Genomic DNA, 12073 nt, shown 5'->3' with positions numbered 1-12073 from the left:
ACTTCCACCGTTGTCCTACTGAAGGGAGTGACAGAGTGACAGGGGGGCATTGTCAGGATAAGGGTCAGACACAGGCTCACAAAGGTGGGTCAAAGGTCAAAGTTAAAAAGAATTATGTCAATGCAGCCAAGTTCCAGGCGTCAGAGGGTTCTGTTAGTAGCCGTGAGGAGGAATAGGAGGAGGAGGAGGAGGGTTTAGGGGAGGAGGGAGATCAGAGCCTTGATTAACCAATGAGCTCCTCCTCCCTGCAGTCCCAAGAGTAACAGAGAGTTGTGGGTAGTGTAGTTAAAGTAATGAGGTCACATGATAGTACAGCAGTGGCAGCGCTCTTCTTCTCTATACCTGCTGGGGAGGGAGTTCCTTGGTGGCCGTGGCAGAGCTCTCGTCCTTCCTCCGACGACAGTTCCGGTGGTGTCGCTGAGCGGCCGGGCGCCGGACACCAGGTCGGCGGCGTTGCCGTCCATGGTGGAGTAACCGTCTGTCACCGTTTTCTCCCGTAGCGACTTCTCATCGTCCTCATCAATCAGGACGATCTCAGCCTTGATCGTGCCGTTGAATCCCAGCAGCCTCTTGGTCTCATCCTGGTCATCTACATTATGATTGAAGATCATCGTGATCGGCTTCTCTGCCGTAGCCTGGGGAGCCTTCGTCACCTCACCTCGTATATCACCTCCCGGCAGGGTGGAGGCTGGGGTGGTGATAGGGGCGTGGGGCTGGGGCATCTTGTGGGCCGTGGTGGCAGAGCTAGGGACCGCTGGGGGGTAGTGTAGGTGTAGTTGGTAGGAGGTCAGCGGAGTGGTCAATGGACCTGGGGAGATTTTGGGGTCATCAGCGTCGGCGGGGTTGACAGTGACCTTAGCCTTGCCTCCTGAGCACAGCCGCTGGTCGCCCACCCGCTTCATCAGCTCATCCACCTGTTGGGAGCTCCAGCGGTGAACCCCATTGTCCAGGGTAGAGGACCCCCCCGAGCGGACCTCGTAGACAACATTCCGGCCGTCGTCGAAAACCTTGACCCCGCAGTCAGGCACTTCATCAGGGCTGACTGCAGACGCTGACAGGATCCTGGTGTCCCCTGTCTTTCTGTCCTTCTCCACGTTGATCTCCATGGCGTACATCACTGGATAAAAGACAGGCAGACGGACGGACGGACGGACGGACGGAGGGAGGGGGAGAGAGAGAAAGAAGATATCATGTTACCATTATAGTAAATCTCTGGGTGACAGACAGACAGACAGACAGACAGACAGACAGACAGACAGACAGACAGACAGACAGGATATCATGTGGTTTCAACTATAGTACAACTCTGGGTGATTATTTAAGATACTATTTGAAGATATAGAGTTTCAGATATTTTTGGAAGATGGGCAGGAAGCTTTCCCACAAGGACCTAAGTTGGCGGAACGGAGTGCTCTCGTTGGGGTGTAGGGCTTGAGCCTGAAAGTAGGGAGGGGTAGCTCCTCTTGCTGCTCCGTAGGCATGGTCTTGTAGCGGATGCGAGCTTCGACTGGAAGCCAGTGGAGTGTGCGGATGAGTGGGGTGACGTGGGAGGACTTGGCCTAAGGTTGAACACCAGGTGGGCTGCAGTGCCCTGCCCAGAAAGGGTGTAGAGGAGGATCTGATAGAGCCTGAGACACCCAGCCCAGAAAGGGTGTAGAGGAGGATCTGATAGAGTCTGAGAAGCCCAGCCCTGAGAGGGTGGAGAGGAGGATCTGATAGAGCCTGAGACGCCCAGCCCTGAGAGGGTGGAGAAGAGGATCTGATGGAGCCTGAGACGCCCAGCCCTGAGAGGGTGGAGAGGAGGATCTGATAGAGCCTGAGACACCCAGCCCTGAGAGGGTGGAGAGGAGGATCTGATAGAGCCTGAGACACCCAGCCCTGAGAGGGTGGAGAGGAGGATCTGATAGAGCCTGAGACAACCTGCCCTGAGAGGGGGGAGAGGAGGATCTGATAGAGCCTGAGACACCCAGCCCTGAGAGGGGGGAGAGGAGGATCTGATAGAGCCTGAGACGCCCAGCCCTGAGAGGGTGGAGAGGAGGATCTGATAGAGCCTGAGACACCCAGCCCTGAGAGGGTGGAGAGGAGGATCTGATAGAGCCTGAGACACCCAGCCCTGAGAGGGTGGTGAAGAGGATCTGATAGAGCCTGAGACGCCCAGCCCTGAGAGGTGGAGAGGAGGATCTGATAGAGCCTGAGACACCCAGCCCTGAGAGGGTGGAGAGGAGGATCTGATAGAGCCTGAGACACCCAGCCCTGAGAGGGGTGGAGAGAGGATCTGATAGAGACTGAGATGCCCAGCGCTGAGAGGGTGGAGAGGAGGATCTGATAGAGCCTGAGACACCCAGCCCTGAGAGGGTGGAGAGGAGGATCTGATGGTTCCTGAGGAGTCCAAGGCAGCAGATAGATCTAGGAGGATGAGAACAGAGGAGAGAGAGTCAGCTTTGGCAGTGCGGAGAGCCTCTAGACAAGAGTGAAAAGTGTTTCCTACGAGTAGAGGCAGAAGCTTGAAATGTAGAGTGATAAAATTGGCTTTAGCAGGGGACCCAGAGGAAGAGAAAGTAGAGAGGAGGAAGAGGAAGTGTGATATGTCCTCCGGATGTTTAGTTTTCCTCCATTTACACTCAGCTGCCTGCAGCCCTGTCCTGTAAGCTCGCAATGAGTAACTCAGCCACGGAGCAGGGAGTAGGCAAACAGCCTCTAGTAAAGGCCAACTGTATTGTCTGCCTTGTGAGTGGGAGGACTGGAAAGGGTCAAAAGGAGAGAAAATAGAGAGTTGAAAGAAATTAATAGAAGGCAGTAGTCGGGAGGTACGAACAGCGGTGAGCCTTCACAGGACATTAGCTTATCAAGGTGTCAAGATCATTGATGAACTCTCTAAGGGTTACAGTGAGATTAGTAGGAGAACAGAGACCTGGAGGGGGTTCAGTGAGATTAGTAGGAGAACAGAGACCTGGAGGGTCACCGTGAGATTAGTAGGAGAACAGAGACCTAGAGGGAAGTTACAGTGAGATTTAGTAGGAGAACAGAGACCTGTAAATTGCAGGAGATTAATAGAGAAGCAGAGACCCGGAGGCATCACAGTGGATTAGCAGAGAAACAGAGACTCTGGAGGCTATGAGGAGATTGCAGGAGAACAGGACCTGGGAGGAGTCATGCAGTGAGATTAGTAGGAGAACAGAGACCTGAGGCAAGTCAAGGAGATAGTAGGAGAACAGAGACCTGGAGGGGGTTACAGTGAGATTAGTAGGAGAACAGAGACCTGGAGGGGGGTTACAGTGAGATAAGTAGGAGAACAGAGACCTGGAGGGGGTTACAGTGAGATTAGTAGGAGAACAGAGACCTGGAGGGGGTCATAGTGAGATTAGTAGGAGAACAGAGACCTGGAGGGGGTTACAGTGAGATTAGTAGGAGAACAGAGACCTGGAGGGGGTTACAGTGAGATTAGTAGGAGAACAGAGACCTGGAGGGGGTTACAGTGAGATAAGTAGGAGAACAGAGACCTGGAGGGGGTTACAGTGAGATTAGTAGGAGAACAGAGACCTGGAGGGGTCATAGTGAGATTAGTAGGAGAACAGAGACCTGGAGGGGGTACAGTGAGATTAGTAGGAGAACAGAGACCTGGAGGGGGTCATAGTGAGATTAGTAGGAGAACAGAGACCTGGAGGAGGTTACAGTGAGATTAGTAGGAGAACAGAGACCTGGAGGAGGTTACAGTGAGATTAGTAGGAGAACAGAGACCTGGAGGGGGGGGGGGTTGCAGTGAGATTAGTAGGAGAACAGAGACCTGGAGGGGGTTACAGTGAGATTAGTAGGAGAACAGAGACCTGGAGGGGGTCACAGTGAGATTAGTAGGAGAACAGAGACCTGGAGGGGGTCACCGTGAGATTAGTAGGAGAACAGAGACCTGGAGGGGGTTACAGTGAGATTAGTAGGAGAACAGAGACCTGGAGGGGGTCATAGTGAGATTAGTAGGAGAACAGCCTCCAGTAAACATGAGGTTAGAGTATTGTCTGCCTTGTGAGTTGGAGGATCGGAAAAATAAATCAATCGAAGGCGACGTCGGGAGGTTGAAGTCACCAAGTATAGCGGTTAGCCATCGTCTGGAAGTGAGTTTATCAAAGTGTCAAGCTCGTTGGATGAACTCTCCAAGGCGTCTAGCTCATTGGATGAACTCTCTAAGGTGTCGAGCTCATTGGATATGCTCTCCAAGGGCTTCTGGTGGGCGATAGATGACAATAATGTTAAGGAACCAGTCCCAGCAACCAGTCCCAGGAACCAGTCCCAGGAACCAGTCCCAGGAACCAGTCCCAGCAACCAGTCCCAGCAACCAGTCCCAGCAACCAGTCTCAGCAACCAGTCCCAGGAACCAGTCCCAGGAACCAGTCCCAGGAACCAGTCCAGTCCCAGGAACCAGTCCCAGGAACCAGTCCCAGGAACCAGTCCCAGGAACCAGTCCCAGGAACCAGTCCCAGAGCCCAGTCCCAGCAACCAGTCCCAGGAACCAGTCCCAGGAACCAGTCCCAGGAACCAGTCCAGTCCCAGGAACCAGTCCCAGGAACCAGTCCCAGGAACCAGTCCAGTCCCAGGAACCAGTCCCAGAGCCCAGTCCCAGCAACCAGTCCCAGGAACCAGTCCCAGCAACCAGTCCCAGAGCCCAGTCCCAGGAACCAGTCCAGTCCCAGCAACCAGTCCCAGCAACCAGTCCCAGCAACCAGTCCCAGGAACCAGTCCCAGCAACCAGTCCAGTCCCAGGAACCAGTCCAGTCCCAGGAACCAGTCCAGTCCCAGGAACCAGTCCCAGGAACCAGTCCCAGCAACCAGTCCCAGAGCCCAGTCCCAGGAACCAGTCCCAGAAACCAGTCCCAGCAACCAGTCCCAGGAACCAGTCCCAGAGCCCAGTCCCAGCAACCAGTCCCAGAGCCCAGTCCCAGGAACCAGTCCCAGGAACCAGTCCCAGCAACCAGTCCCAGAGCCCAGTCCCAGGAACCAGTCCCAGGAACCAGTCCCAGCAACCAGTCCCAGAGCCCAGTCCCAGAGCCCAGTCCCAGGAACCAGTCCCAGGAACCAGTCCCAGCAACCAGTCCCAGGAACCAGTCCCAGAGCCCAGTCCCAGCAACCAGTCCCAGAGCCCAGTCCCAGGAACCAGTCCCAGGAACCAGTCCCAGCAACCAGTCCCAGAGCCCAGTCCCAGGAACCAGTCCCAGGAACCAGTCCCAGCAACCAGTCCCAGAGCCCAGTCCCAGGAACCAGTCCCAGGAACCAGTCCCAGGAAACAGTCCCAGGAACCAGTCCCAGAGCCCAGTCCCAGCAACCAGTCCCAGAGCCCAGTCCCAGGAACCAGTCCCAGGAAACAGTCCCAGGAACCAGTCCCAGAGCCCAGTCCCAGTCCAGTCCCAGGAACCAGTCCCAGGAAACAGTCCCAGGAACCAGTCCCAGGAACCAGTCCCAGGAACCAGTCCCAGCAACCAGTCCCAGGAACCAGTCCCAGTCCCAGCAACCAGTCCCAGGAACCAGTCCCAGGAACCAGTCCCAGCAACCAGTCCCAGGAACCAGTCCCAGCAACCAGTCCCAGGGTAGTGTTAATATGTTGAACTGATCAGTGTTCTGAGTTTGAGTTTATTTTATTTTTACAGGGACAGTGCACATGAATCAACGTTTCAGTATAAGTGCTGGTTTTAGCCAGTCGGCTAATTTTGACCTGGAGTCCCTGGGCAAGTTTTTAAAAACAATTACAATAACAATACAGACACACCATGAGTAGTGAGCACATGCAGAACAACATAGAACAAGAGACACGCAGCACGCAGACAGAGACACGTAGAACAAGAGACACGTAGAACAAGAGACACATAGAACAAGAGACACGTAGCACACAGACAGACACAGAACAAGAGAAACGTAGCACGCAGACAGAGAAACATAGAACAAGAGACACATAGAACAAGAGACACATAGAACAAGAGACACGTAGCACGCAGACAGAGACACATAGAACAAGAGACACGTAGCACGCAGACAGAACAACATAGAACAAGAGACACGTAGCACGCAGACAGAACAACATAGAACAAGAGACACGTAGCACGAGACAGAACAACATAGAACAAGAGACACGTAGCACGCAGACAGAGAAACATAGAACAAGAGACACGTAGAACAAGAGACACGTAGCACCCAGACAGAGACACATAGAACAAGAGACACGTAGCACGCAGACAGAGACACATAGAACAAGAAACATGTAGCACGCAGACAGAACAACATAGAACAAGAGACACGTAGTACGCAGACAGAACAACATAGAACAAGAGACACGTAGCACGCAGACAGAACAACATAGAACAAGAGACACGTAGCACGCAGACAGAGAAACATAGAACAAGAGACACGTAGAACAAGAGACACGTAGCACCCAGACAGAGACACATAGAACAAGAGACACGTAGCACGCAGACAGAGAAACATAGAACAAGAGACACGTAGCACGCAGACAGAGAAACATAGAACAAGAGACACGTAGCACGCAGACAGAGACACATAGAACAAGAGACACGTAGCACGCAGACAGAACAACATAGAACAAGAGACACGTAGCACGCAGACAGAGAAACATAGAACAAGAGACACGTAGCACCCAGACAGAGCAATAACAAAAAAAACAACAGTGTTTCCACACCTCACCAGCTACAGACAACAGGCAACATGGAAAGTGACAACACACAGCTAGGGATGTTCATTAGTCTGATTGACCTATAGCCATGTCTTTATGTTTTTGTGAAAGTGTGATCGGTGGTACAGTTATGTGTGTCAGACTAACGGTGCTTTTCCTTAAGGGAACTAAACAGTCACCTCTCATGGCAGACCTTGTGGATCTGCTGCCATATGTTTGGGTTTTCTGTTGAACAGAAGTACTGAGTGGAGGGGGAGGAGCCTGGCCATTTAGGATCTTGAATACAAGACATGCGTCGGTGTCTTGTACATGCTTTCTGAGGATGTAGCAGTGATGATGGCTATTGGGCTTCCTATCAAGCACTTTGAGAGCCTGTTTGTAGACAGACTGAATAGGTTTTAATGTTGTACAGCAAGCTGGGCCCATCTAGTCAAGCAGTATGTTTAAGTGGGGGAGTATCATAGATTTGAAGTACAGTTTTGCTACCTCTGTAGTGAAACAATTTCGTATAAATCGGAAAATTAGCGAGGTTGAATTTGGTCATTTGAGTTGCCTTTTTCACCTGCTTTTTAAAAGACAGGTACTTAAAATCTTAAAATCAGATACCAGCTGGAGCTTCTCCCCTGACACATAGACATACAGACATCTGGCTCAGTAGCATCAGATACCAGCTGGAGCTTCTCCCCTGACACATAGACATCTGGCTCAGTAGCATCAGATACCAGCTGGAGCTTCTCCCTGACACATAGACATCTGGCTCAGTAGCATCAGATACCAGCTGGAGCTTCTCCCCTGACACACAGACATCTGGTTCAGTAGCATCAGATACCAACTGGAGCTTCTCCCTGACACATAGACATCTGGCTCAGTAGCATCAGATACCACCTGGAGCTTCTCCCTGACACATAGACATCTGGCTCAGTAGCATCAGATACCAGCTGGAGCTTCTCCCTGACACATAGACATCTGGCTCAGTAGCATCAGATACCAGCTGGAGCTTCTCCCCTGACACACAGACATCTGGTTCAGTAGCATCAGATACCAACTGGAGCTTCTCCCCTGACACATAGACATACAGACATCTGGCTCAGTAGCATCAGATACCAGCTGGAGCTTCTCCCCTGACACATAGACATCTGGTTCAGTAGCATCAGATACCAGCTGGAGCTTCTCCCCTGACACACAGACATCTGGCTCAGTAGCATCAGATACCACCTGGAGCTCCTCCCTGACACATAGACACATAGACATCTGTCTAAGTGGCATCAGATACCAGCTGGAGCTTCTCCCCTGACACATAGACATACAGACATCTGGCTCAGTAGCATCAGATACCAGCTGGAGCTTCTCCCCTGACACATAGACATCTGGTTCAGTAGCATCAGATACCAGCTGGAGCTTCTCCCCTGACACATAGACATCTGGCTCAGTAGCATCAGATACCAGCTGGAGCTTCTCCCCTGACACACAGACATCTGGCTCAGTAACATCAGATACCAGCTGGAGCTTCTCCCTGACATACAGACATCTGGCTCAGTAGCATCAGATACCAGCTGGAGCTTCTCCCCTGACACATAGACATCTGGCTCAGTAGCATCGGACCCTGCCAGCTGCTGGAGCTTCTCCCCTGACACACAGACATCTGGCTCAGTAACATCAGATGCAGCGGGCTTCTGACATAGACATCTGGCTCAGTAGCATCAGTTGCCAGCTAGACTACTCCCCTGACACTAGACATCTGGCTCAGTGGCATCAGATACCAGCTGGAGCTTCTCCCCTGACACATAGACATCTGGCTCAGTAGCATCAGATACCACCTGGAGCTTCTCCCTAATACATAGACATCTGGCTCGGTAGCATCAGATACAGCTGGAGCTTCTCCCCTGACACATAGACACACAGACATCTGGCTCAGTAGCATCAGATACCAGCTGGAGCTTCTCCCTGACACATAGACACTGGCTCAGTAGCATCAGATACCAGCTGGAGCTTCTCCTGATACATAGACATCTGGTTCAGTAGCATCAGATACCACCTGGAGCTTCTCCCCTGACACATAGACATCTGGCTCCAGTAGCATCAGATACCTAGCTGGAGCTTCTCCCCTGACACATAGACATCTGGCTCAGTAGCAGATCCAGAGCTTCTCCCTGACCATAGACATCTGGCTCAGTAGCATCAGACAGCTTCTCCCCTGACACATAGACATCTGGCTCAGTAACATCAGATACCACCTGTAGCTTCTCCCCTGACACATAGACATCTGGCTCAGTAGCATCAGATACCACCCTTCTCCCCTGACACACAGACATCTGGCTCCAGTAACATCAGATACCACCTGGAGCTTCTCCCCTGACATAGACATCTGGCTCAGTAGCATCAGATACCACCTGGAGCTTCTCCCCTGACACATAGACATCTGGCTCAGTAGCATCAGATACCACCTGGAGCTTCTCCTGATACATGACACACAGACATCTGGCTCAGTAGCATCAGATACCAGCTGGAGCTTCTCCTGACACATAGACATCTGGCTCAGTAGCATCAGATACTACCTGGAGCTTCTCCCCTGACACACCGGGAGCACATAGACATCTGGCTCAGTAGCATCAGATACTACCTGGAGCTTCTCCCCTGACACATAGACATCTGGCTCAGTAGCATCAGATACCACCTGGAGCTTCTCCCCTGACACATAGACATCTGGCTCAGTAGCATCAGATACCACCTGGAGCTTCTCCCTGACACATAGACATCCATCTGGCTCAGTAGCATCAGATACCAGCTGGAGCTTCTCGACACATAGACATCTGAGCTCGGTAGTATCAGATACCAGCTGGGGCTTCTCCCTGACACACAGACATCTGGCTCAGTTGCATCAGATACCAGCTGGAGCTTCTCCCCTGACACATAGACACATAGACATCTGGTTCAGTAGCATCAGATACCAGCTGGAGCTTCTCCCCTGACACATAGACATCTGACTCAGTAGCATCAGATACCAGCTGGAGCTTCTCCCTGACACATAGACATCTGGCTCAGTAGCATCAGATACCAGCTGGAGCTTCTCCCCTGACACATAGACATACAGACATCTGGCTCAGTAGCATCAGATACCAGCTGGAGCTTCTCCCCTGACACATAGACATCTGGCTCAGTAGCATCAGATACCACCTGGAGCTTCTCCCCTGACACATAGACATCTGGCTCAGTAGCATCAGATACCAGCTGGAGCTTCTCCCCTGACACATAGACATCTGGTTCAGTAGCATCAGATACCAGCTGGAGCTTCTCCCCTGACACATAGACATCTGGCTCAGTAGCATCAGATACCAGCTGGAGCTTCTCCCCTGACACATAGACATCTGGCTCAGTAGCATCAGATACCAGCTGGAGCTTCTCCCCTGACACACAGACACATAGACATCTGGCTCAGTAGCATCAGATACCAGCTGGAGCTTCTCCTGACACATAGACATCTGACTCAGTAGCATCAGATACCAGCTGGAGCTTCTCCCCTGACACATAGACATCTGGCTCAGTAGCATCAGATACCAGCTGGAGCTTCTCCTGACACATAGACATCTGGCTCAGTAGCATCAGATACCAGCTGGAGCTTCTCCCCTGACACATAGACATCTGGTTCAGTAGCATCAGATACCACCTGGAGCTTCTCCCCTGACACACAGACATCTGGCTCAGTAGTATCAGATACCAGCTGGAGCTTCTCCCCTGACACATAGACACACAGACATCTGGCTCAGTAGCATCTGTTGTCAACTATGTGAAGGAGATGCAGACAGTGTTTTCACATTGAGATTCAAACATGAATCACTGAGTCACTTTGTACCTTCCTATTGGTGAGTCTGTGGGTTGCGACATTGTACCTCCCTCACTCTCCGTTAGCTAGCTACTACCTGTTACCCCTCCCTGGTCCTAGTACTGTACTCCCTTGGCTCCGGTCCAGACCTCACAACTCCTTCCTCCCCCACCCAGCACCTACCAGGTTTCTTTGGCTGCTCCCCAGAGGCAGGTGCTGTTGAGGCTGTGGCCTGATGAAGAGAAGTGGTGGAGGTGTCTCTGATGTCTGGCTGCTGCTCGGGGAGCTGGCCGGAGAGCTGGTTGAGTAGCTGGGGTGAGGCGTTACTCAGAGCATCTGGTTGGGGCGGAGAGCAGGAGAGGAAGTCAGACTGACTCTCCCCCCACCCCAGCACAAACTCAATCTCTCTCTCTTTGTAACTGTCCCTTCTCGCTCTCTACCCCCTCTCTCTCCCTCTCTCCCTCTCTCTATGTATTCCTCTCTCCCTCCCCCTCTATCTCTCTCCCCCCTCTCTCTCCCTCTCTCTCTGTATTCCTCTCTCCCTCCCCCTCTATCTCTCTCCTCTCTCCCTCTCTCTATGTATTCCTCTCTCCCCCTCTATCTCTCTCCCCCTCTCTCTCCCTCTCTCTCTGTATTCCTCTCTCCCTCCCCCTCTATCTCTCTCCCCCTCTCTCTCCTCTCTCTCTGTATTCCTCTCTCCCTCCCCCTCTATCTCTCTTCCCCCTCCCCCCTCTGTATCTCTCTCTTTCTGTATCTCTCTCTCTCTCTCCCTCCCATGTATCTCTCTCTCTCTGTATCTCTCTCTCTGTATCTCTCTCTCTCTGTATCTCTCTCTTCTCCCTCCCCCTCCTTTATCTCTTTATCTCTCTCTATCTCTCTTCCCCTCCGCCTCTGTATCTCTCTCTTCTGTATTCCTCTCTCTCTCCCCTCCCCTCTGTATCTCTCTTCCCCTCTCCCTCCTCCTCCCATGTATCTCTCTCCCCCTCCCCCTCCCGTGTATCTCTCTCCCCCTCTCCCTCCCCCTCCCATGTATCTCTCTCTCCCTCCCCCTCTGTATCTCTCTTCCTCTCTCCCTCCCCCTCCCATGTATCTCTCTCCCCTCCCCCTCTGTATCTCTCTTCCCCTCCCCCTCCCGTGTATCTCTCTCCCCCTCTCCCTCCCCCTCCCATGTATCTCTCTCCCCTCCCCTCTGTATCTCTCTTTCCTCTCTCCCTCCCCCTCCCTGTATCTCTCTCCCCTCCCCCTCCCCCTCTGTATCTCTCTTTCCCCTCCCCTCTGTATCTCTCTCTTTCTGTATTCTCTCTCTCCTCCCCCTCCCATGTATCTCTCTTCCCCTCCCCTCTCTCTCTCTGAATCTCTCTCTCTCTATGTATCTCTCTGTCTATGTATCTCTCTCAGTATCTCTCTCTTCTCCCCTCCCCTCTGCTATCTCTCTCTCTATCTCTCTTCCCCCTCTCTCCCCCTCTGTATCTCTCTCTGTATTCCTCTCTCCCTCCCCTCCCATGTATCTCTCTTCCCCTCCCCCTCCCCCTCTGTATCTCTCTCTCTCTGTATTCCTCTCTCCCTCCCCTCCCCCTCTGTAT

The 12073-nt window shown here is 52.5% G+C and overlaps 1 protein-coding gene across 1 annotated transcript; it reads right to left on the bottom strand.

Moving 5' to 3' along the window:
- Nucleotides 1-299: 299 nt before the first annotated feature.
- LOC135534035 (paralemmin-1-like) lies at nt 300-10812 on the bottom strand. Its single transcript, XM_064961185.1, has 2 exons — nt 10674-10812; nt 300-1117 (listed from the first exon to the last, which is right to left on the bottom strand). The coding sequence occupies exon 2, from the start codon at nt 1113-1115 to the stop codon at nt 300-302; it is 816 nt and encodes a 271-aa protein (XP_064817257.1). The 5' UTR covers nt 1116-1117; nt 10674-10812.
- Nucleotides 10813-12073: the final 1261 nt, after the last annotated feature.

This window comes from Oncorhynchus masou, unplaced genomic scaffold, assembly GCF_036934945.1.
Source record: "Oncorhynchus masou masou isolate Uvic2021 unplaced genomic scaffold, UVic_Omas_1.1 unplaced_scaffold_2935, whole genome shotgun sequence".
NCBI classification, from domain to species: Eukaryota; Metazoa; Chordata; class Actinopteri; order Salmoniformes; family Salmonidae; genus Oncorhynchus; species Oncorhynchus masou.
The sequence above is the reverse complement of the archived record's forward strand: the minus strand, read 5'-3'. Positions and strand labels throughout refer to the sequence as shown.